At 41.7% G+C, this 27,288-nt stretch overlaps 1 protein-coding gene across 1 annotated transcript; it reads left to right on the top strand.

Annotated features, from left to right (window-relative positions):
- On the top strand, positions 1-27,288 carry SPATA31H1 (SPATA31 subfamily H member 1). The gene is given in 6 exon segments (XM_023618436.2): positions 1-210; positions 8,573-8,615; positions 9,277-9,331; positions 9,541-9,636; positions 10,068-26,866; positions 26,869-27,288. Coding segments are annotated over 6 exon segments (17,535 nt in total). The 5' UTR covers positions 1-66; the 3' UTR covers positions 27,267-27,288.

Raw genomic sequence — 27,288 nt, 5'->3', positions numbered from 1 at the left:
ATGTCATATGGAGACACAGCCTTAAGGGAGAAGACTGTTTGGCTGAAAGGGGCATGGGGTTGAGTAATGGCGCTGATTTGGGGGCTGGCAATCCCACTGACACCATATGTCAGTTTTCTACTATTATTTGGTTTCCTTGTTTGGGGGCTTTGGGTACTGTTTTCCAGGAAACAGAGCAGGGAGCAGGTGGCAGCCAATCCAGACTCGGAGGTATGTGATGTAACACTCCCTTGAAACTCACTGCTCCCTGCCCCTGCAGCCATAGAAGCTCCTACATCTTGGGCCATGGGAGGAGCTGGATGTGGGGGAAGAGGGGAGTTAGCATAGTGCCTATGGATATGTTCCTATAAGTCACTCTCAATCTTTTTCCCTTCAATTCATTTCAACAAACCTTGAGCAACTATTATATATGGAAGCATACTAGACATTGAGGAAGAATAAAACACCATCCCCACCTTCCAAGAGCTCGAGGTGAAGTGGGGGAGACAGTCAGACACATATTTATATAACTCAAGGAAAGAGAAAGTGATAAGAGTTAACAGAGGTATAAACATTGCTGTAGAGATGGGAGGTAAAGAGAGTATTTGGAACTAGGGGGATCTATAAAATGCCTTCTGGGAGAGCTCAGGTTTGAGCAGTGCTTCAGAGGACGGGTAGGATTTTGAAGGTGGACAGAGTGGGTGGAAGAGAGTAGTGGAAGACTTCGCAGACAGAAGGAATAGATTGGGAAAAAGCATGGGAAGCAGAAGAGTGTTGGATGTGTTTGAGGAGAGGTGAAGGCACCTATCTGGATGGAGTGTAGAAGTGTAGAGAACTCAGTGAGAGAAAAGGTTGGAAAACTGATAGAGGTCATACCGTCAAGGGCTTTGAATGCTAGGCTGAAAACTTTATATCAATATTATTCTGTATGGAATCGAAAGACATCAAAGATTTTCAAGCCAGATAAAAATGTGCTTAGATCTGTGCTTTAGTGCAGTGCTTCTCAAACTTTAACGTGCATATGAATCACCTGCTGATTCTTGTTACAAAGCAGATTCTGATTCAGTAGGTGTGGGGTAGGGATTGAGATTCTGCATCTCTAACAAGCTCCCATGTGATGCTACTGCTGTTGGACTAAGGACCACACTTTGAAAGTGAGGCTTTAAACGACTCCAGCAAGTGTATATGGTAGTTCTCTCGTGTAGCTAAGCCAATAGGAGGCTATATTAATGATTTAGTGGGAAGGCGGGAAAAGGAAATGAATCAGAGCAGTAAGGTGGAGAAAGAAGACATGGATTCATTCCCCCAAATGTTTATCACCCACCCCCACCATGTGCAAGGCACTCCTCACACCGCTATGGATACAGCAGTAAATGGAAGAGACTAAAAATCTCTGCCCTCGGGGATGTGAAAGAGGAGGAGGGTACTGTGGTGAAAGTTTGGATGTGGAAAGTGAGGCAGAAAGAGAGGGAAGGGGCTGACTTTTTTTTCCTGATTGAATCTCAAACACGAAGAGTTAATTATAAAAATTATCATCGTTTTCCTATGAGGACTATACTCATCCTTGTGTCTAGTGCACTGCCTGGCATGTCATAAGTGCTCCATGTGCTTGTGAAATGAATGACTTCTCAATTTTAACCTTGAATGACTGACAAGATGATGGCATTTTAAACAACATAGGAAACATCAGACCGGAGAAGCTGTGAGTGTTGTAGGAGGCAGAAAGTGAACTATTACATTTGAAGTGCTTACAAAATGTATGTGGAGATTCATCAAGCAGCTCAAATTAATGGTCTAGATCTGTGCAGCCCGATCTGGTATCCACTGGCCACAAGCAGCCATTTAAATTTAAATGAATCAAAATTAAATAAAATTTAAAATTCAGTTCCCTAATTGCACTACCTACATTTTGAGTGCTCACACAAGGCTAGAGGCCATAGCGTATTGGACACAGCCGATATAGAGCCCTCATCATAGAAAATTCTATTGGACGGCACCAGCCTAGGCTCTAGATCTTGGAAATAGATACGGCTATTGATATGTTTGGCCACAAAGTCCTTCAATTTTTTTCTCAGAATCATCTCTCAAACGCAGCAATCCAGAATCAGTGTCATTGTCTTAACTAGGACTTTATCTCTTGAACTATTTAGTCTCCTAACTGGTCTCCTTCAAACTTTTTCCAGCCTAGAGCATAGACTCTGGCTCTGCAAAAAAACCCACAAACACAAAACCTCCCAGAGCTGACTGTGTCGCTCGGCTAAAAGCAACTAAACGAATAAAATCTCTCAGCATCCCACTGCTGGCAGCAGCATTCCCTAACCTTTTTGACTCTCAAACTTCTTTCACTGTCAAAATTTGTCAACTCCCTTAGGAATTTAAAAATCATTTTGTCCTTTTTTTCACAATATATAAGTGATGTTAAGTAAATAATATTTCATTTTACAATAGCATGTTTTTTAAAATGGCAAAGTTCATTTTAATATCATCTTTAAGAGTAAGCAACAGATGTCCACTTTTTCCCATGTAACAAGTGATGCATGATATTTGACCTGAAATTAACTGTAACGGGTATGAATTGTTCCACAACAGTTAGGGGTAAGAAACGGCAAATATATTTCTTTGTCTACATCAAATGTAGTCTCGCTTAAGCCTCCTATCACCGAGGTTGGCAAAAAGTCCAGTATGTTCTTCCTCCTCAATCTTTGTGTTGTGTAAAAACTCTGGATTTTGTGCAGTTTATCCAGAATAGCAGAAGGCCAGGTCCTTAAGCCATGGGAATAGCTATTGCATTTCTTCTTTGCCATCTGAAGGCAAAAACCATGCCTCAACTCCTGTGTGCCAAGCTTGGTCACAGAGACCTTTGCTAAGGCTTCCAGTCAACTACATCTCAGCTCTTAACACCAGGAGGGCTACATTCGATGGGGCTCTTGGCCTCACTACCTGGTGAACCTGCAGCTTTCACTGTTGTTTCCCAGTTCCAGGGAGCCAGCTTCCTTCTCTCACCCGTGGAGGCACTAAACACTAAACCTCAGGGACAATTCGGGTCAAAATCCTCCACAGGTCTAGTCTTTACGTGAGGGTTGTCTCTTAGATTCCTGCCAATTTTTTCAGCACTGAAACTCCCTGCTGTGGATTAGGAGAACCAAGACTGTAAGAACAAAGGCCTGGCTACTTTCTTTGGTGAGGGAAAACATTAGTTTCTTTCTCAGAAGGAGGCAGTAATAAAAACAAAGTATAGCATAAATTACTCAAATCACTCTTCTACATAAAATAATTAATAAAATTTCCTACTACATATTTATGTAAGAAAAACTTTTTTTTGCCAACAAATATACTTCTTATTGAGGTACAATTATATACAGTAAAATGCACAGATTTTTTTTTTTTTTTTTTTGAGGAAGATCAGCCCTGAGCTAACTGCTGCCAATCCTCCTCTTTTTTCCAAGGAAGACTGGTCCTGAGCAAACATCCGTGCCCATCGTCCTCCACTTTATACATGGGACACTTACCACAGCATGGCATGCCAAGTGGTGCCATGTCTGCCCCCGGGATCCAACCCGGCGAACCCCGGGCCGCCAAAGCAGAAGGTGCGCACTTAACCGCTGCGCCACTGGGCCGGACCCTAAGATGCACAGATATTAAGTGCACAGTTTGATGCACAGTGCACAGTTTTGGTAAATTTATACACCCATTATCTAAGACACTGCCATAATCCCGGAAAGTTCCCTCCTGTCCCTCTCTAGTCTGTCCTCCCACTCAAAGGCAAACTCTATTCTGATTTCTACCATCATGGATTAGTTTTGCCTATTCTTGAACCTTGTAAAAATAGAATCATACAGTATATATTCTTTTGTGTCTGGCTTCTTTTGATGAGCATAATATTTTTGAGATTGACACACGTTGTTGAAAACAAATTTTAAAGTGACATTATATCATGCTTGTTGGTTTGGAGACCCAATGTATACTGAAATGTAGAATAAAATTTAACTACGTGTTGTGGCATAAATAGACAAAAAATTTGCTTTCGTGACCCAGTGTCTGGACCTCTTGCATACTGCATTTTAAAAGTCAGTTGATTATTTTTTATAATTAAAATATACCTATATTGGGGCTGGCCCCGTGGCCGAGTGGTTAAGTTCGCGCGCTCCGCTGCAGGCGGCCCAGTGTTTCGTTGGTTCGAATCCTGGGCGCGGACATGGCACTGCTCATCAGACCACGCTGAGGCAGCGTCCCACATACCACAACTAGAAGAACCCACAACGAAGAATATACAACTATGTACTGGGGGCTTTGGGGAGAAAAAGGAAAAAAATAAAATCTTTAAAAAAAAAACGACTTAAGAGGTTAATTAAAAAAAATACCTATATTATATGATAAAGAAGGTTTCAGGATGTTAATTGCACATGACATATTGCTGATGTGGAATCCAATTGCCAATAGGAGAGGAACTGCTTGGCCATATGGTATGTATGTTTAATTTTAGTAGATGATGCCAGTTTTCTAAAGTAATTATACCAATTTACACTTCCACAAGTAGAGTATGAGAGTTCTAGTTTCTCCATATTCTTGACCACACTTGGCATTGTCCACCTTTCTCATTTTAGTCACTCTGGTGAGTATATTTGGTATTGCATTACAGTGTTAATGTGCATTTATTTCCCTGATGATTAATGATATTGAGAAACTTGTGTTTACTGACCATTTGGAAATTCTCTTTTGTGAACTGCCTGCTCAGTTCTTTTGCCAATTTTTAGTGATTGGGGTGTCAGCCTTTTACTTATGGATTTGTAGGAATTCTTTAAATATTATGGATATGAGTCTTTTGCTAGATAAAAGTATTAAAAATAAATGCTCCCGTTCTGTGGCTTACCTTTTTACTCACAATGGTGTGTTAACGAACAGAAGTTCTTAATTTTAATGAAATACAATTTATCAATTTTTGCTTTTATGGTTAGTGCTTTTTTTTAATGTTTCCAATGTAAGAAATCTTTACCTACTCCCAGGCTGTGATGATACTCTTCTATGTTTCTTCTGGAAGACTTTTTTCTTTCACATTTAGATGTATAATCCACCTCTTATTACTTTTTGTGTATGGAGTGAGCTAAGGATCAGAGTTCTCTCTCTCTCTTTTTTTTCCATATAGATATCCAATTCCTCTAGTAGGGCAAAAACTAGGGTGAGATGAGTGAGGCAGTCATTTTGGGCACAAAATTTAAGGGACACCAAAAAACTTAGTAATCAAGATAATATTTAACATGCTACTATTAAAAAATCAAAATAAATGTGGAAAATCTATAATGACCAAATATTAAAATTTTAAATCTGACCTCGCACTTGCATGACTCTGCCTCACTACCTCACCCTAACCCTAGGCCTTTCTTCTAGCACCATTTATTGAAAAGAACATCATTTTTTCATTGAATTGCCCTGGTGATGCTGTCATAACTCATTGAATTGCCCTGGTGATGCTGTCATAATTATATGTGTGCGTCTATTTCAGGACTCCCTATTCTATTACATTGGTCTATTTGTCTATCTTTGCACCTATATTCACTGTCTTTATTAATGTAGCTTTGTACTAAGTCTTGAAATTTGGTCGCAAAAATTTTCCAACTGTGATCTTCTAAGGTGTCTTAGCTATTCTAGGTTCTTGTCATTTCCATATAAATTCTTGAACCATGCTGTTAATTCTCACACAAACACATGTAGGATTTTAATTATAATTTCATTGAATTTGCAGTTCAGATTGAGGATAATTGACATCCTAAAAATAATGAGTCTTCTGATCTATGAATATATTTGTTTCTCCTTTTATTTAGGCCTTTTTAATTTTTTCAATAATATTTAGTTTACAATAAAGAGGGTCTCTTGAAGCTATTAAAAATGATTTTTTCTTTTTTATTAGAGAAAATTTCAAACAAATCAAAAGCACATAGAAGCATATAATGAATCTTCGTGAATCCATCACCTAGCTTCAACTCACTTACCAGATTATTGTGAAGCAAATCTCAGATAATATAATTACAGTCATAAATAAATATATATATATCTCTAAAAGATAAAGACTCTTTACAAAGAAAGTACTTAAGTGCAATATCATTATTACACTTAAAAATTTAACAATGATTCTTTAATACTATCAAATATACATCATTTCAAATTCCAACTGTCTCATAAATGATAGAAATTATTATTTACAGTCTGTTTGTTTGACTCAAGATCTAAATAAGGTCCACACACTGAGATTATGTGTTGTGTTTCTTAAGTCCCTTTTAATTTGCAGATTCCCCACCTCCATTTCTTTCTTATATCCTTTCCATTTATGTATTGAAGAAATGGATCATTTGTTGTCTGGAGTTTGGCAGGCAGGACTTTGCTGATTAAATGCCCAGGTTGACATTTAACACGTTCCATTGTCTTTGTATTTCCTGTAAATGGGGAAGTTGGATGTACGACATAACAGAATTAAGTTTGTTTTTTTGGGGGAAAGATTATTTCATAGGTGATGATGATCATCAGGAGGCACATACGGTCTAGTTTGGTATCGTATTTTAAATGTCATTTTCTAAATGATACTGATACTTGGAAATAAAATAGATATTTCTATATTTACCTTTTACCTAAAGACTTTGCTAAATTTGCTTATCAATCCTAAAAATTTATCTCTAGACGCTTTTCCAAAAACATATTGTGATATTTTACACAATCATATTGTCTGCAAATGTTATTTCTTCCGTTCCAATCCTTATGCCTTTTATTGACTAGGACTTCCAGTACAATACTCAATAGAAGTGGTGATAATGGAGATCTTTATCTTTTTTTTTTTTTATGGAGAGGAAAGTTTTCATTAACTCACCAGTTACGTGGAATGTTTGCTACATAGTTTTTGTAAATATTCTTTATCAGATTAAGTAGATTTCCTTCTATTTCTAGTTTGCTAAGAATTTTAGCATGAATAGCATGAATGGATGTTGAATTTTATCAAGTGCTTTCTCTGCCTCTATTGAGATGCTCATGGTTTTTCTTGTTTATCCTATTAATCTGCTGAATTACAATGAATTTTTAAAATACTAAACCAATCACGAATTCCTAGAATAAATATAACATGTTTGTGATGTTGTTCATGATCCTGTTTAAATATTGTTGGACTAAGTTTGCCTTTTGCCTTAGGGGCATTATCAGCCCAGGACCCCTTTTATTTTCAGTTTGAGGGTTCCTGGCTACACAGTGAGTATAAATTAGTATTCCAAATTAGTATGAGAATAGACTCTTGGTTAAAATTCTCAGAGAAGGCTTTTTTCCCCCACCCAGAGCTCTCAAGCTTCCTTGTCTGGTGGGCAGATTTTTTTTTTAGCCACCTGTTTACTGAATGTGTGGTAATTTGAGAATTGAAGTATCAGCTGACTATATTTCAACATCAGTTTTTCCTTGCTTGTTTTTAATCAATGGCACATGATGGACATAAATTAAATAATACATGACTAAGCATAAAATCAATTTAAAACTGTCTAGGGGCTGGCCCCGTGGCCGAGTGGTTAAGTTTGCACGCTCTGCTTCGGTGGCCGGGGTTTCGCTGGTTTGGATACTGGGTATGGACATGGCACCGCTTGTCAGGCCATGCTGAGGCGGCATCCCACATAGCACAACCAGAAGGACCCACAACTAAAAAATATGCAACTATGTACTGGGGGGATTTGGGGAGAAAAAGCAGGAAAAAAAAAAGAAGATTGGCAACAGTTGCCAATCTTTAAAACTGTCTAAAAGTTAAAACTTCCGCTGCAGCTAGGGCTATTCAACTGAGTGAGTGAATCATGAGCACATTCCTGAATACCTGGTAATTGTGTATGTAGGCTTTTGTAAAACACTCTTAGAAACTGATGTCCTGATTTAAAGGGAAGAAATAAAAAATAGTTTTATTGAAATTGTAACAAACGTAATTTTTGCCTTTAAAATGACCTGGAACACCTTTGCAAAAAACCCAGGAGTTTATACTAACTACTAGTTGGGAAATTCTGACCTATAGGACAAAATAAAAATTCCACAATTTGGCATAATCTGGCTTCCACCTACCTTTTCAACTTCATCTTTCACTACTTGGCAAAAGTACACCTGACAATCATAACTTTCTAATCTTGGTGATGTTCCCACTTGCCTGGAATGCTCTTTCTTCACCTAAAAACTTTCTGCTGATTCTTCAAACTCCAGTACAAACGGCCACTTCTTGAGTAATTCTTTCCTTCTCTCCCAGGCAGTTGATCACCGTCCTCTGTATTCCCTAACACATATATTTCTGTTACAGCACTTACCACATGGTAGTGTAACTTACCTATTTAGACATCTGTTTTCCTACTAGTGTAAGTTTTTAGACTACAGGGATCGTATTCATCTTTGTGGTCTCACCACCCTATGCAATACCTAGAACTTAGTAAGTACTCAATAAATGATTCATGAATAAATGAATGAGGTAATTGTTACTGTGGGTATGGATGCCAACAGTATTAATACTTGTGTTTATAAGATGAAACGAACTGTCAATAAACTCTCTAACCTAGAACATCACCTGATTTTATTTTTTCTTTTTGTGCCTCTCTAGACTTCAAAGCAGCATAAATTGAAAAAGATCCAGAAATTTACAGGTCAGAAAGACCCTATTTTTTATTCTTCAGCTCTATGCTAATGACAGATCAACTGTAGGTCTGCTTTAAGACTCTAGACTTTAATAGCAGGTGGAAGGAGGGAGGTTGAAAAAGATTATGTAAATGCAAGAAATGTGCCTATTCATTCTAGCATCTCCACTTCCAAAGAGATGTCAACAGCTCCGTCATTCTTTCTATGCTTCCTTTCCCCATGCTTCCTTTCCTAATCTCCTTTTGTACAAAGTTCAAAGTATCAGGAGAGAAACTTGGTGAGATTGGAGAATGAAGAAGGGGTAACCACCAAGAGTTTGATGTGGGAAGTTTCAGTACTTTTTTCCCCTACCATAGACACTGGATAGACTGCTTTGGAGGAAAAGATATGTATTGTGACCTCTGTTTCCCCTACTCCAACTCCCTACTACCATGATTATTCCTGCTCTTCCCAATGGCTTACATCTACTACATGGTGAAGGCAGCATAGTTAGTTAAAAAACAAAACAAAACAAAACCTTGAGACCTAGGTTAAGTCTGAGCTGTACCACTAATTAGATTTATGATCTAGGCATGACTTCACCTTTGTTTCCTTATTGCAAAATAAGGGGGTTGGACTAGGTGATGTCAATAGTCATGATGCTAATAGATTCTTCACCCCTACACCCAGCTCCTCAGTGGGAAGAAAATCTCAGGATGGATTGCACTGATTCTAACCTGACATGGTAAGTCAAATTGATCTTCACTGTGTCTATTCTTTCTCTCTTCAGCCTGTCCTATTGATAAACTCTGTAAAAGTTAGGAGTAAGACGTCTCGGACTCTGTTTTACTTCCCTCACTGTCTCCTTTCTAAGTTAAGTCTCTCCTCTTATTGATTTCCTTACCAGTACTTTAATATCACTTCAATTACACTGACATACTCTGTTGCCTCCAGCTTTTCAGGACTCCCTGTGAGATGGGCCCAGGAATACATACTCTGGTCAATGGACAGGAGTTTTCAACACATCTTCCAATACCTGGAAAGTGCAAGGTCAGGGGATGTAGTTTCTAGGTGGGGATTGAAGGTTGTAGAGCTCTAATGAGGGAGGAAGGCGGGAATTGAAGAAGGAACAGAAGGGAGAGATTAATGGAGGGAGGGAGAGGGAGAAGAGAGTTAGTTAGTCAATCACTTAGTTAGCTAGTTAGTTTTGACAGTGGGGAAAAGTTCTGGGTTCAGAGGAAGTTTAAGAACCACTGGTCTATGGATCATTTCTGATTGGAATGGGGGGACAGAAGCCTCCCTTTGTGCAGGCGGAGGAAATTCTTTCCATAAGTAATTGATGTTGGGAGAAGCAACCTTTTTTGTTGTTGTTGTTGTTTTCCCAGGTCAAAATATTTTGCACTTGAATTGGCCATTATCTTTCCCTTTTCCTACCTTTTCCTGCTTCAAAGCAAATGGAAATTTTTCTCTTTATTTCTTAGATCAAGTCTTATGGAACTGTGTTTGCCTGAATCACAGGATATGATTACTTCTTCCTTCTCCTCCATTTTTGTGGCTCAGGAGCCTGCTCTAACCTGTTGTGACTGTAAGAAGGCAAAACATTCTACTGACCACAGCATCTCTTCTGGATCATCATGCAACAACTCCAGGCTGTCTCACCGTTCTGTTTTTTCTGAAAGAACAACCTGGCAATTCCGGAGACATAGTTTACCTATTTTCCCCCAAAAGCAACCTTCTGTGTTCAGGAACCTAGGCACATCCCTGCCTCCTTTTCAACTCTCAGAGCTTGAGAAGTCAAAACTATCTCAGAATTTGGCAACTCTTTCACTCTTAAGACCTCAAAGCTCTTTTATCAACTCTGTTTTTGAATCCCCAGATCTCTGCAAACAACAAGAGAAAACAAAAGATGAGAGAAGGAGCAAGAGTCATTTGACATCAGATCATGGGCCAAATTCTATTTTCAAGGAGAGACCGCAGTTCCCAGAGTGGGCTCCAATCCAGCTCTCTCCTTTGGCTAGGTTGGAGTTAGAGGGACATATGGCTTGGAAGGTTTGTACTTTGCAGGAACAAACAGTTCCTCCGCCTGTGAAGGAATCATGGGCAATGCTGAATTATTTAATTGAGGTACAAGGAAGAGTCCCTGAACCAGAGAAACCCCAAATCCAGTTATCTATGCCCATTCATCAACGCACTGAGCAAAATATCAACAATAAATCCCCAGGCCTTCCATCATTTCAGCTTCATGTGGACACTGGAGTGGAATCTGGATTAAATAGAACAGAAACAAAAATTTCACAGTCAGTTAACCCAGGTAAGCAGTCACAACCTGGGGATGGCCCCCAAATCCTTGGATCCAGGCCCTCAGTTACACCAATGGGCACTCCACCTCCCAAAAGTTTAGGAGTTGACAAAATTCAAAAGGAAACCACTTTACTGCAAAAGGACCCAAAACATGTGCTAGAGCTTAGTATAGAGCAGAGGGTCATAGGTCTTCCAGAAAAAAGGATACAGCAGCATAAGACCCAAGTGACTAATGTGGAATTAACCCCAAGGGTACCATACCAAGTCACAGATAGCATAAAAATAACTCCATTGGCATTACTTCAAGTCATGGATTCAATGGGGATGATCCCAGAATCACATACAGAAGTGATAGAATCTATAGGTTTGTTCCCATGGTCACCAAATGAAGTTGTGAAACCAATGGAAGCCATGGAAACAGTGAGTGTAAGCCCCAAACCACCAAATCAAGTTATTGAATCAGTGGAGGTAACCCCAAGACCTCAGCATCAAATTATGAAATCAAAGAAGATGACCTCAAGGTCACCGAATCAAGTCATAGATAATGTGAAGGTAACTCCTGTGGGATTACTTCAAGTCATGGATTCTATGGGGATGATTAAAAAATCACATCCACACATCACAGAGTCAGTGGGAATGACCCCAAGGCCACAATCTCAAGTCATGGAGTCAGTGAAAATGAAGACATTGTTGGGCCATCAAGTCATACAACGAGAAAAGATGAGTCCAAGGCCACAACGTGCAGTCATGGAAACTATAACACCAGGGCCACAGCACAAAGTTATGCAATCAGCGGGCACAACCTCAAGGCCACAAAGTCAAGTCATAGATCCACTGAAGATTACTCCAGGGCCAATAAGCCAAAACACAAAATCATTGGAAATTATCTCCAGGCCATTGCATCAAGTCGTGGGTTACATGAAAGTAACTCCAGTGGCACTATTACAAACCATGGATTGCATGGGAATAATTCCACCAGCACATGTTATAGAATCTGGGGGTTTGATCCAAAATGCACAGTCTCAAATTGCAAATTTAACCCCAAGGGCAACTCAACCAGATGGTTTGACTTCTTCTAGCTTTCCAACTACTACTGGTCCACTTGGAGTTGTAGAATCTGTGGGCTTACTGCCAAAGACATCATCTAAAGTCATGGAATCAGTAGGGACGATTCCAACGCCATCACATAAATCCATACATTCTCTAAAGGTAATCCCAATATCAGTGGAGTTACCCATGGGAATGACCACAGCACCACAGTCACAAGTTGTAGAAACTCAAGATTTGACCCCAAGGCCAATATCTCAAGTCAAAGAATCTCTGGAGTTGTCAACTCCTGGGTCATGGATTCAAATGCTAGGCTCTGTAGGGATGACTCCACAACCACATCATCAAGGCACAGAATCTATGGCATTACCCCCAGGGCCACCTCATCAAGTCATGGAATCTTCAAGGTTGACCTCATGGCATCAAACCCTGGAATATTCAGAGATGAGCCCAAGGCAAAGCCATCAAGTTATAGAAACTATGGGATTGACCTCTGACACATGGCTACAAATGAAGAAATCTGTAGAGTCCACACAGTCAAATCATCAAATGATGGAATCTTTAGGGACAATCCCACAGTCAATGGGTCAAGGTACAGAATATATGGGAATGAGCCAAAAGCCACTGCATCGAGTCAAAGAATCTGCAGTAATGACTACTACATCACTGCTTCAAGGTGTGAAACATATGGGGGCGAAGCCAATGCCACAACTTAAAGTTACGGATTCTATGAAGTTATCCCCAAGACTGCAAAATGCAAAATCTGAGAAACTGACCTTGGGACCAGAGTTGCAAAGTACAAAATCTGCAGATATAATCACAGGTTCAGTCTCACAAATGGTAAAATGTGGACAGCTGATCCCAACTGTGAACTCAATAGAACTGGCCCCAGAACTCCAACTGCAGAGTATAAAGTCTAATGAGTTGGCCCCCACACCACGGCTGCAAAGTGGGAAATCTGTGCAACCAGCCCCAGGGTCTCAGCTTCAAGGTGTGAAATCTGTCCAATTAACCCTAGGACCACAACAGCAAAGTGAAAAATCTGCTGATTTAGCCCCAGCGTCACAGTTGCACAGTAAGAAATCTATAGATTTGACTCCTAGTTCACGGTTTCAAGGTATGGAATATGTTCGTTTGGCCCCACCACCAGAGTTGCCATGTATAAAAACTGTGGAGTTGAACCTAAGACCCCTACAGGAAGATATGAAATCTGTGGAGTTGGCCCCAAAGCCATGTTTACAAGATAAAAGATCTGAGGAGATAGCCCCAGTAGTACTGCTTAAAGATGCGAAAACTCTCCAAATAGCAGAATGTAGGAGGTTAATCCCTGAGACACAAGCAGAAGGTATAGAATATAAGGAGCCAATCCCAGGGGCACACATTCAAGCAGTAAAATCTGTAGAGTTGAACCCCAAATCAAATCATCAAAGCACAAAACCTGAAGGATTGACCGCATGGCATCAAGCTTCAGAATCTTTAGGGATGGTCTCAGAGGCAGGATATCAAGAAGCAGAAGCAAAGTTGACCTCTGACACTTGTCACCACGTGAAAGAATCTATGGGGTGGATACAACCATCTTTAGGAAATACCCCAGGGCCATTAAGCCAAGCTTCACAATCTCTGCAGATGAACTCAATGTCATCCCAAGGTACTCTTGAGACAATGCTCCAAACTGTAAAAGCCTTGGGGAAAACTCCAGTGTCACAACACAAAATACAAGAACCTCTGGAATTGGTACCAGGATCAGAGTGGCAAGGTATGAAATCAGAGGTGTTGACTCCAGAGTTCCAAGATATGAAGTCTGTTCATCTGAAGCTAGGACCGTATTCAGACATTGTGAACCATGAGGAGTTGATCTCAGAACCACAATTTCAAAGTGTGAAATCTGTGCCATTGACCTCAAAACCACAGCCCAGAAGTGTAAAATCTGAGGAGTTGACTCTAGGGCCGTTAACGCATGATAATAAATTTGTGAATTTAACTGCACCACTGGAAGAATCTAGGAGGTTAATTCCTGAGACACCGTTACTACACATTGAATCAAGGAAACTGACCATGGAACCATATTTACAAGTAATGAAATCTGTGGGTCTAACTTCCAGACCAAGGCATCAAGGCACAGCACCCGCAGAGTTAGCTTCTGAGATTTGGCCACAAGAGGAGGAATCTGTGAAGCTGATCCCACAGCAAGTCATGGAAACTTCTGGGATGATGCCTAGGCCACATTTTCAAAAGTTTTTAGACATGACTCCAGAGCTAGGCTACCAAGACATGGAAACTGTGAGGCCAACTTCAGAAGATTTGCTCCAAGTGGTATTAACACAAAAACCAACAGGTCAAGTTATAGAATCAGCAAGAATGACTTTAAGGCCCCATCTTCAAGTTACCGAGTTGTCAGAGATACCCCTAACGTCAGAATATGAAAACACAGAAACTGTGGGGTTGGCATTGTTTCAAGCTAAAAACATCCAGGAGGCAATGCCAGTACGACCATATTTGGAAAAAGAAGCTCTGGAGTTGACTTTAGGACCAAGGATGCAATGTGAGAAATCAGAGCTACTACCGCAAAATTTGAAATCTGTGAAGTTAACCTCTGAGTCATCCCCATTAGTGGTAGGACCTAAACAGTTTATTACAGGACCAAAACCACATACTGCGGAGTTGACCTCAGAGCCACAGCTCTGGGGAGTAAAGTCCAGGCAGTTGGACCCAGAGCCACAATTAAAAGATGTGAACTATGTTAATTTAATTCAACAGTCAACTACTACTGGAGTGGTAGAATCTGAGAAGCTGATACAAGAGCCAGCGCCACAAAGTATAATATCAGAGGAATTGGCTAAGGGAGCACAGCTCCAAGGTGTGAAATTGACCCTAGGGCCACAGCTGCAAAGTATCAGACTTCCCAAGTTACCTCCAGGGCCACTTCTTCAAGGAGAAAAACCTGCAGATTTAATCTCAGAGTCCCCACATGAGTTGACCCCAGGTTTCCCAATGCAAGAAATCAAATTGTCAGATTTTACTCCAGGGCCAAAGCATCAAAGTATTATATCTGCACAGTTGACTCCAGAACCACAACCTCAAGGTATGACATTTGTGGAACTAAACTCAGGACCATGCTTGCAGGATGTCAGATTTTCTGATTTGACCCCAGAACCAAAGCATCAAGATTTCAAACATGTGCAGTTTATACAAGGAACACACCTTCAAGATACAAAGTCTGTAGGGTTTGTAACAGAGTCATCTTTGCAGGTAAGCCAAGGGCTCCCAGTTGAAAATATGAAAGCTATTTTGTCTATAGACGGATCACAGTTTCACAGTGTGAAATCCGTGAAATTGACCTCAGAATTACAATTTCAAGGTATGAAATCTGAGGAACTGAAGCTAGGACCAACACAGCAAGATGTCAAATCTTCTGAATCGACTTCAGGACCAAAGCTTCAAGGTGTCAAATTTGGGGAACAAACCCCAGGATCAATGTTTTATGGTCTAAATTCTGTGGAGATGACTCCAGAGTTAGGGCTTCAAGATTCTAAATTAGCAAAGATGTCTCCAGAGCTTCAAGTCAGGAAACAGGTGGGGCTTAACCCAGGGCCATGGCTAGAAGATGTAAAATTTTGTGATCTGACATCAGGAACTCAACCTCAAGGTGTGACATCCTCAGAGTTAAACTCAGGGCCACAACTACAATGTGTGAAATTTTTTGAGTTGACCCCAGAGCTAAAGACGCAAGGAGGAAGATCTAGGAAGTTGACCCCAGGACCTGAGCAACAAGGGGTTAAGCCTGAGATGTTAGTACCAGAGCCAGTGTTTCAAGGTATGAAATGTGTAGCAGTAGACAAAATGTCAAGCCTCAAAGGGGACATTTCTTCTAAATTAGTCTCAGAGCTACAAACACCATTTATAAAATCTATGACTATGACTTCTAGGCTACAGGTGCCAAGTGTTAATGATTCTGAGTTGACCAGAAGACTACAGTTACAAGGTATAAAATTTTCTGAATTGGTCCAGGGACCACAGTTGCAAGATGTAAAACCTGTGGAGCAGACCCCGACCTCAAAGCTTCAAGGTTTAAAATCCGAGGTGCTAACCCAAGAACTACAGCTGGAAGATATGAAATCTGTGGAGATAACCCCAGGGCCAAAGTTGGGAGGTATGAAATTAACACCAAAGCCACAACTAGGAGATGTCAAATCTATGGTGTTAACCCCTGGGCCACAGAAGAGAGGTGTGAAAGTGGTGGAGCTGACCCCAGGCTCAAAAGTTCAAGGTTTAAAATCTGAGTTGTCGACCTCAGAGTTAGAGATAGAAGATGTGAAATCTGTGGCCTCAACTCCAAGACAATGTCTAAGAGGTATGAAATCTGTGTTGCTAACTCCAAGTCCACAGATGGAAGATGAGAAATCTGTGGAGATAACCTCAGGGCCACAGATAGAAGACATCAAATCTGTGAAAATCACCTCAGATTCCAAGCTTCAAGGTGTTAAGTCTGTTGAATTGACTCTCCATTCAAGAATTCAAGAATTCAAAACTGTGGAGTTAGTCCCAAGAACACAAGTGCAAGATGTGACAGCTGTGGAATTGAAACTTGGGCCAAAGGTGCAAGGTGAAAATTCTGTGCCTTTTGCACCTAAGTCATTGCTCCAAAGGCCTCAACTGCAAGGTGTGAAACCTGAGGAACTGACTTCAGAGTCACAAATGCAAGATATGAAATTTGTGGAGGTTACCTCCTGTGTAAAGCTTCAAAGCTTAAAATCGGTAGAGAAGACTCCAGATCCAGAGCTGCAATCTTTGGATTGTGAATCTGTGAAGTTGACCCCAAGGCCAAACAAGCAGGTAGCTAAATCTGTAAATGTAACCAGAAGACAAAAATTTCAAGGAGCAAAATTTGTGGATTTAGCCTCAAGGCAACATTTTCAAGGGATGGCACTTGTGAATTTAACTCCTGGACCAGAACAGGATGGTGAGATATCTGTAATCTCACCAGAGCAGCAATGTGTGAATTCACAGCAATTGAGGAGAGGGTCTAGGTCAGAAGATGCGATGTCTTTGGGGTTAATTCCAGACTTAAAATCTAAAGGTGAAAAATTAGTAGACCTCAACTTTGAGTTACACTCAAAAGGTATGAAATCATTTGAATTGACTCCAGAATCAAATATTCAAGGTATAATACCTAAGGAGTTCAAACTTAAATCACAGTTGCAAAGCATAAAATCCCCCAAGTTGACCCCAGGCCCACTGTTGCACCCAGTGAAAACCTCAGAGTCAACTTCAGAGCCACAGCTTCAAGGTGTGAAAACCGTTGAGTTAAAACAAGAGCCACAGCTTGAAAGTATGAGATGTGTTCAGTGGATACCAGGACCTAACTTCCAGGATGTGAACTCTGTAAGGTTAAATCTTGGGTCACAATCTCAAAGTGTCAAATCTGCAGAGTTGAAATCTTTGATACAGTTAAGAAACGTGAAGTCATCTGAGTTGACTCTAGGGCCAAAAATTCAAGGTGCAACATATATGGAGTTCAACCTTGGGTCACAGTTGCAGAGTGTGAAAACCCCTGAGTTGCCCCCAGGATCACAGCCACAAAAAGGGAAATTGTTGGTGTCAACCTCAGAGCCACAGCTTCAAGGTGTGAAAACTGTGGAGTTAAACCAAGAGCCACAGCTTAGAAGTATGAAATCTGTTCAGTGGATACCTGTACCAGAGTTTCAAGGCATAAAATCTCTGCTAAATCTTGGGTTACAATCTCAGTGTGTCAAACCAGCAGAACTGAAACCTTTGATACAGTTAAGAGATGTGAAGTCATCCACACTGACCCCAAGGCCAAAGCTCCAAGGTATACCCCAGGAACATCAGCCGCAAAATTTTGATTTGAAACCTTGTCTTCAGGTTAGAAGTATAAAATCACATGACCTGACTTCGAGGTCTAAGCTCTGTGATATAAAATCTCTGTTATCCAAATCTAGGCTTCACTTGCATGCTGGGAAATCTCCTAAGTTGACCCCAGGACCACAGCTTCAAGTGAAACCCTTACAGTCTTTCCCAGGAACACAGCTTCAAGGTGCGAAGTCTCCAGTGCTTACCCAAGAACCACAGCTTCCTGAGGTGAAATTTGGGGTATTCAGCCAAGGGTCACAATTACAATGTGATAAAAGTATAGAGTTGAATTCCCCACTACACTTGAAAAGTATGATGTCATCTGAGTTGACTCTTCAGACAAAGCTTCAAGGTATGAAATCTGAGGATTTCAACTCTAAGCCACAGGTGCAAGGTCTAAAATCTTCTAAGTTGCCACCTGAGATGAAGTCCCAAGATATGAAATTTACTGAGTTAAACAACAGCTCACCGTTGCAAGGTATAACATTTTCTAAATTGACTGTAGGGACAAAGATTCGAGGTGTCAAATCTACAGATTTCAACTCTGGGCCATTGTTTCAAGGTATCAAATCTTCTGAAGGGACCTCAAAGACAAAGCTTCAATATGTAAAACATAATGAATTGAGCCCCAGTCCCCAGTTGCAAGGTGTGAAACCTTCTGAGTCAATACTGGGGACAAAGTTTCAAAAAGTGAAACCAGTGGAATTCAAGTCAGGCCTACAGTTGCAAGATATGAAGTCTTCTAGCTTGATCATGGGTATAAAGCTTCAAGATGAAAAATCTATGAATTCCAGGTCTGGACCACACTTGCAGAGTGTGAAATCTTCTAAAGTGATCTCAGGGGAAAAGCTTCAAGGTGTGAAATCTGTAGAATTGAAATCTGGTCCAAAGTTACAAGGTGAGAAATCTTCCAATTTGAACCTAGGGAGGAAGTTTTCAGGTGTGAAATCTGTAGAGTTGGACTCAGGCCCACAGTTACAAGATATGAAGTGTTCTGAGCTGATCATGGGTATAAAGCTTCAAGACGTAAAATCTATGGGGTGCAGTTCTAGACCACACTTTCAAGGTATAAAATCTTCTGAGGTGATCCCAGGGACAAAGCTTCGAGAAGTGAAATCAGTGTTCAACGCTGGACCACAAATACAAAGTAAAAAATCTTCTGAGTTGACTCAAGAGACAAAGCTTCAAGATGTGAAATCCTTAGGGTTCAACCATGGTGCAAAGTTACAAGGTGGGAAATCTTCTGATTTAACCCAGGGGAGGAAGCTTCAAGGAGTGAAATGTGTGGAGTTCAACCCTGAACCACAGAGACAAGGTGAGAAATCTGACTTGACACTAAAGTGGAGGCCTCAAGATTTGAAATCTGTGGAATTAAAGCCTGTTCTACAGTTACAAGGTGTGACATCTGCTGAGTTAACACCAGAGACAAAACTTCAAAGCAGAGAATCTGTGAAGTCCATCACCACACCAATGTGGCAAGATATGAAATCTTCTGAGTTGACTCTAGGTACAAAGGTACAAGATGTGAAATCTTCAGGGTTCAACTCAGCCCCACAGTTACAAGATAGGAAACTGTCTATGTTGACACAAGGGGCACACCTTCAAGGTGTGAAATCTATGGAATTCAACCCTGGGGCAAACGTGCAAAGTGCAAAATCTTCTGAGTTGTGCCTAGGAACAAGGCTTCAAGGTATGCAGTTCAATACTGGACCACAGTTGCAAGAGATGAAATCTGAGTTGAGCATGGAGATGAAGCTTCCAGATGAGCAATTTCTGGAATTCAACCAGGAACCTAAATTGAAAGGTGGGAAATCCTCTGAGCTGAATCCAGGGCCACTGCATGAGTGTACAAATTTTATGGCATTCAACACTGGGCCAGAATTGCAAGGTGTAAAATCTTCTGAGTTGAATCCTGGGCCAGAGTGTCAAGGTATAAAATCTAAGGTGTTCTGCCTTGGGCCACATTTCCAAGGTGTGAATTCTTCTGCATTCATTTCAGAACCAAAACTTCAGTGTGTAAATTCCATTGGATGTAACCCGGGACCACATTTCCAAGGTGTTAACTCTTCTGAATCAACTTCAGTTTCAAAACTTCAAGAAAGGAAGTCTTGTGAGTTGAATCCAGGGACAGAGATTCAAAATGAGACATGTATAGTGTTCAACCCTAGACCACACTGGCAATGTCTGAAATCTGAATTGATTCCAGGGTCAAAGTTTCTAGGTGTAGCACCTCTGGAATGTAACCCTGGGCCACAGATACAGAGTGTAAATTCTTCAGAGTTGAATCCAGAGCCAAAATTACAGTGTACAAATTCTATGAAATACAAACATGGACCACGCTTGCAAGTAAAATCCTTTGAGTTGACTTCAGGGACAAAATGTCAAGATATGGGCTCTGAGGTGAATCCAGGGACAGAGATTCAATGTGAGACATCTATGGTATTCAATTATGAACCATATTTGCAAAGTTTGAAATCTGAATTGATTCTAGGGTCAAAGTTTCTGGGCGTAGCACCTTTGGACTGCAACCCTGGGCCACAGATGCACTGTGTAAATTCTTCTGAACTGAATCCAGGGCCAAAATTACAATGTGTAGATCCTATGGAGTGCAAACTTGGACTACCCTTGCAAGGCGTAAAATCTTTTGAATTGACTTCAGGGACAAAATGTCAAGATATGGGCTCTGAGGTGAATCCAGGGACAGAGATTCAAGGTGAAACATCTATGGTATTCAACCATGGACCACATTTACAATGTCTGAAATCTGAATTGATTCCAAGGTCAAAGTGTCTGGGTATAGCACCCATGGACTGCAACCCTGGGCCACAGATGCAGTGCGTAAATTCTTCTGAGTTGAATCCAGGGCCAAAATTGCAATATGTAGGTTCTATGAAGTGCAAACTTGGACCACCCCTGCAAGGTGTAAAATCTTTTACATTGACTTCAGAGACAAAATGTCAAGGTATGACATGTTCTGATTTGAACCCAGGGCCAGAACTTCAAGGTAAAAAATCTGTTATGTTCAACCCTGTGCAACATTTACAAGATGTAAAATGTGAATTGACTGCAGGGACAAATTTTGAAGGTATAACATCAACTAAGTTCAACTGTGGTGCAGAGATGCAAGGTATGAATTCTTCTCAGTTGAATTCAGGGTCAGACCTTCAATGCACAAATTCTATAAAGTTTAATCCAGGGCCACAGTTGCAAGGCATGAAACCCTCTGGATTGAACCCTGGCTCAGAATCTCAAGGTACAAAATCTATCTTGTTCAACCCTGGACCATATTTCCAAGGTGTAAAATCTGCTGAGTTAACTCCAGGGACAAAGTTTCCAGAAGTCCAATTTTTGGACAACCACCTTGGGTCACAGCAACAAGTTATACAATCTATGTTCACTTTGGGCCCTCAGTTAAATGGCGTGAAATCTGTGCTATTTTTACCAGAGCCACTACTTGAAGATGTAAAGTCTGTTAAGATGAAGAAAGAGCCATTGCTTTGTGGTGCAAATTCTGTGAAATCGATTTCAGGCTCTGAGCTACAGGACTTGAAATGTGGGGTGTTTGCACCAGAGCTGTGTTTTCAAGATGTGAAATCTCTGGAGTTGAAACCAGGGCCACAACCTCAAGATGTGAATTGTAAGAATTTGATTTCTTGCCCTAGGCAGAAATCTATGATGTTTGTATCAGAGCCATGTTCTCAAGAAATGAAATCTATGAAGTCAAACCTATTGCCACAACCTCGAAGTGCGAATTCTTCAGGGTTGTCATCGTGCCTCAGCTCACAAAGTGTTAAAGCTGAGGTCTTTGTACCAGAGCCATGTTTTCAAGATGTAAAATCTGTAGAATTGATACCAGGGTTCCAACAGCAAGGTATGAATTGCCGAGAGGTGATTTCAGGAGGGCAAGGTATGAAATCAGTGGTGTCGGCATCAGAACCAACTAAGAAGTTCATACCAGGACCAAGGTTGACTAGTGTCAAATTTTCAAATTTGTCTCCAGAATCACAGCAACAAGGTGTGAAATCGATGGAGTTTACTCCAAAAGCAAAGTTGCAGACTATAAAACATGTGAAATTGTCTTCAGTGTCTCTACAGCAAGATACAAAATCTGTGGAGTTAGCACCAGGGTCATTGCTTCAAAGAGTGAAATTTGAGAAGCTAACTCCGAGAACAAGCTATCAAATGACTGACTCCTCTGAGATAATCCCTAGGCCAGGGCATCAGTTTGTAAAATATGCAGAGACGATCCCAAAGCAAAGGCATGAAGTCCCTAAATCTGAGAATTTGAATTCAATGCCAATTTATCAAGTCACAGAACCTTCAGAAATGGCACAAAAGTTGGCACATCAAGGCACAGAAACTGTAGAGAAATCTGTAGGGTTGAACCCAAAGCCAACAGGTAAAGCCATGGAATCTTCAGGGATGCCTCTGGAGCTGGATCTTCAAGTACCAGAATTTATTGATCTGTCTCCAGTACTAAGGGATCAAGGTTCTAAATCCTTAGAGTTAACTCCAGATAAAAGCTACCAAATCCCAGAAACTCTGGAGTTGCTCACTCAGTCACGGCCTCAAGTCAAGGATTTGGGGGAATTATATACAAGGTCACTACAGCAAGTTGTGGAATCTGAAGGGATGACCCAAGAGCCCAAGTATCACATTACAGAAACTACAGGGTTGACTTCCAAGGCTAGGCTGCAAAGGGAGGAATTCCTTGGAATGACTCCAAAGCCAAAAAGTAAAGCAACTGGATATCCAGAGAGAACTCCAAGGCCCGATACTCAAGCTCTAGACTCTGTGGAGGTGACCTCTGAGAAAAGACTGCAAAGGGAAAAATCTGTAGTATTGATAACAAAGTCATTACATCATGTCCCAGAATTTTCAGAGATGACACCAGGGCTAGGATACCAAGTTCCTGAATCTGTGGAGTCGACTTCTGAGATAGGGCTACAAGTGGAGGGACCTATGGAATTGATTCCAAAGCCATGGCATCATGTGGGATCTTCAGAGATAATATTAGGGTCAGGACATCAAATTCCAGAATTTGTAGGTTTGACCTCTAAGCAATTGCTTCAAAGGGAGGAATCTTTAGAGTTGCCCCCAAAGCAAACAAATCAAGTTGCAGGACATGCAGAATCTGTAGAGCTCACCTCTGACACATGGCAGCAAGGGGAGCTATCAATGGGACTAACACAGTCACAGAATCAAAGTATGAAACATTCAGAGATAGCCCCAGAACCACTGGGTCAAATTACAGAATTTATGAGGATTAGTCCAAAGCCACTGGATCAAGTCACAGAATCTACAAAGACACAGCTCCAAGTTGCTCAATCAATAGGAGTAACCCCAGTAGCCCCCCCAAAAGTTGCTGAATCTGTGACAGTGACTCCTGGGCCACCACTTCAAGTTGTGAAGTCTGTAACATTAACGCCAGGGCCAACCTCTCAAATGAGAGACTATGTTGAGTTGATGCCAAAACTGCAAGATATGAGACCTTCAGAGTTTACTTCAAGGCTATGGTTGCAAAATATGAAATCTAAGAAAATCACAGAGCCAAGACACCAAATTTTGGAAATAATGGAGTTGACAGGGTTTCAAATTGTAAAGACTATGTTAATCCCAGGGCCACCACTTCAAATTGTAAAATCTGAGGAATTAGCACCAGGACCAATGCCTCAGGTTGTAGAACCAACAGGAGTAGCCCTAGGATTGGGGCTTGAAGTAATGGATTGTTTGGATTTACTCCCAAGGCCACATCTTCAAGAACTGATAAAACCTGTAGAATTAACTCCAAGGCCAAAGGCTGAAGTGAAATCTGCAGAATTAACCTCACGGCCAACATCTCCATTTGAGAAACCTACAGTATTGACCCATGAACAAGGGTTTCAGCGTATGAAATCTATAGGGATAAAAGCAGGGCCTCCTCAAGTCATGGGATCTGAGGATTTGAATCTAGGACAAGTGTATCAGAATAGGGAATCTGAGGAGTTGACATTAGGGGAAGAGTTACAAGTAAGGAACTATTTCTCTAGGTTTCTATACAACTCTTCTAACTCACTCATCTCAAGCTCTATCAAAACAACATCTGATTTAGGAGGCCTTTGGGATTCTGAGATGCCAGAAGTATCAAGAACCTTGGATATAAAAAACCCTGGGAGAGATATTTTGCAGCCTGAAGAGTCCTTTATAGACCCTGCTATGATACAATCTTCAACACTTCCCTTGTTTTTTTGTAATCAACCCTCTGATAAGACAGCTAACACTGTAGAAACCCCACATTCTGAGATCCCAGGAGTAGATGTCACATCTCAGGAGAAGACTAAGAGTAAGCAGGTGGAGGAGCTAGAGAACTTTCTCCAAGCCCTCTCCCAACATCCACCACAAAGCTGGAAATCACCATCTAGGACCTTCCAGGCAGGATCAAGGGCTCGAAGAAGCCTTACCTGGTCTGTCCTGGGCAGACAACGGAATGTCTGGGAGAATCACTCCTGGAGGCAGCGACTACCTAGAAAATATCTCTCCAATATGCTAATGCTAGGGAATGTCTTGGGGACCATTATGGAAAGGAAGCTTCGTTCTCAAACATCTTTAACAGAAAAACCCATTGCAGATACCCGTCAATCTATTCAGAATTTATTTGGGGTTCCAGCTGAACTGATGGAATTTTCCCAGAGTCTGCTAGAGAAGGGTCAAGGTACTATTTCTTGGCCTTCAGTGGTCAAAAACTATATTCAGAGGCATACTTCATGCCAAGGTCATGAGAAAAGAATGGCCTTAAGGATGTGGACACGTGGCTCCATGTCCTCTATAATACAGCAATACTCTGGGACTAGAGTGAGAATAAAGAAAACAAACTCAAAGCTCAGTGATATATCCCAGGAAGTCATTCAGCACATGCCTGTTTCATGTACAAAGGGCCAGTTTCCTACCCCAGTAATGTCAGAATCTACCTTCAATATATTTTTCACTAGGAAAGATCCTGTTCCAGTGAAAGAGAGTGAGAACTCACAGAGTGATTCACAGGTGAGGATTTTTGAGTCCCAACACTCCCTCAAGCCAAGTTATCTTTCCCAGGACAAGACTGACTTCTCAGAACGGTTCCAGCTGTTACAAGATCTGCAGCTAAAAATAGCAGCAAAAATGTTAAGGAGTCAAATACCCCCCAATGTACCTCCACCTCTAGCTTCAGGTCTGGTCCTACAATACCCTATCTGCCTACAGTGCGGCCGATGTTCAGGATTTAATTGCTGTCATAAATTACAGGCTACTTTTGGGCCTTATCTTCTTATCTATCCACAGCTCCACCTTGTAAGCACTCCTGAAGGCCATGGAGAGATTAGGTTGCATCTTGGCTTTAGGTTGAGAACTGGGAAAAGACCCCAAATCCCAAAGTATCATAGAAAAGACAGATCCATCACACCAAGGAGTCCTATATCACCATCACTAAGGAAAGCCAAAATCTATGCTCGAGTCTCCAAGAATTCTACTTCTACAAGAGATTTCCAGTCTGGGTCTTCTCAGTCTCCTACTCCTGTACAAGTCCACATCAGGCGAAGGCAATGGGGCAGCCCTGACCTAGCAGGAAAGACAGAAATTAGAGATCTTGGGCATTATGAATTCACTCGAGTTCACTCTCTACCAGCAAGTGACTCTGAAAGCGATCAGGATGAAAGATGGGCTACAGTAAGAACCAAAAAGACCCATGATTCAAAATATCCAATGAAAAGAATCACCAAGAGAGTTAGAAAGCAAAACACAAAGTTCTGCACAAACAGTAGAACCCTAATACAGAGTCCCTTCAGGGAATTACCAGCCCAGTTAAGAAGGAAGCAGAATGGAGCATCTCAGACAACTACTGCCTCTCAGACAACTACTGCCTCTTTACATAGACAACCTAAGAAATCCTCGAAACCCAAATTCATTCAGCTGCTTTTTCAGGGCCTAAACCAGGCATTCCAAACAGCACATAGAATGGTGGCTTTTTTTGAGCAAAAGCCTGAGAAAAGGACAAGACCAGATTATTTGCAGTCAAGGAAAAACTACCATCCAAAACAAAAAGCCAGAGACTATTGTTTATCAAGAGATATCAAAAGAGACAGGACGCCAGTTGTCAAGCGACAGCCAACTGACTCAGCCACTAAGCAAGAGAGCATATTGTGGGGAGAAACAGACCAATCCAGATCAGCTCAACAACCAAAAAGAGATAGGTCTTTCCGACACAGGTCTATCCAAGTGCCCAAGCCCACAGTTTCCCAAAGAAATACCACTTTCAAAACCACCTCAATCAGACCACCTTTGGGTGCCGTTCAAAATGACAAGAGCAGCAGAGCTAAGAAAAATTTCTACAGAAATGAAATCTCTAGCCAGGAGTCCAGGAACTCCAAAACAAGAACCAGAGTTCAGGCCCAAGGGAGAATCCTCCGTGGTTTTCCCATGAAGAAAACCTCACATGGTCACCTTAAAGAGAAACCCACACACGAGGAACGAAACCATCACAGCATCTACAAGGAAAGAACCCCATATAATTCCTCCGAAAGGAGCCAATGCAGTCCCTCTGAGAGAACTGGTCGCAGCCTCTCTGAGAGGAGCCATCACCGTCCCTCTGAGAGAAGCCATCGCAGCCCCTCTGAGAGGAGCCAGCACCGCCCCTCTGAGAGGAGCCAGCACCGTCCCTCTGAGAGGAGCCATCACCGTCCCTCTGAGAGGAGCCATCGCAGCCCCTCTGAGAGGAGCCATCGCAGCCCCTCTGAGAGGAGCCATCACCGCCCCTCTGAGAGGAGCCATCACCGTCCCTCTGAGAGGAGCCATCGCAGCCCCTCTGAGAGGAGCCATCACCGTCTCTCTGAGAGGAGATGTCGCAGCTCCTCTGAGAGGAGATGTCGCAGTCCCTCTGAGAGGAGCCGTCACCGTCCCTCTGAGAGGAGCCATCGCAGCCCCTCTGAGAGGAGATGTCGCAGCCCCTCTGAGAGGAGATGTCGCAGTCCCTCTGGGAGGAGATGTCGCAGTCCCTCTGAGAGGAGTCATCCTTGTCCCTCTGGGGGAAGCCCTCGCAGTCCCTCTGAAAGGCCAACTGCAGTCTCTTTGAGGAAACCCGTCGGAGTCCCTCTGAGAGGAGTGGACACAGTCATTCCGAGAGAATCGGTCACAGTCCCCCTAAGGAAAGACTCAAGCACAGCTCCCCAAGGGAGAGGCCCAGACATAGTTTGTTTAAAGATTTCAGGAGTTACTCAAACATAAGAAACCCCCCCAAAGCAGGGCAAGTTTGGAGGCCTGAAGCTAGGAGACGAGAAGAGATCCGCCCCCATTATTCACCGACTCGCTCCGGTCTCCACCGAGTGCCCTTTCCTGGCTTCTTTCCCGCTCAGCCACTGCCTCCACTTTCCGCGCCCTCAACAATGAAAGAGCTTCCACGTCTCTCTACCTGGGGGGAGCGGGGCGGGAATGGGTCTGTAATTTCTCCATGATAAATAAAGGGGCAATCATTGA

Source organism: Equus caballus, chromosome 15 (genome assembly GCF_041296265.1).
Source record: "Equus caballus isolate H_3958 breed thoroughbred chromosome 15, TB-T2T, whole genome shotgun sequence".
In the NCBI taxonomy this organism is placed as follows: Eukaryota; Metazoa; Chordata; class Mammalia; order Perissodactyla; family Equidae; genus Equus; species Equus caballus.
The sequence above is the reverse complement of the archived record's forward strand: the minus strand, read 5'-3'. Positions and strand labels throughout refer to the sequence as shown.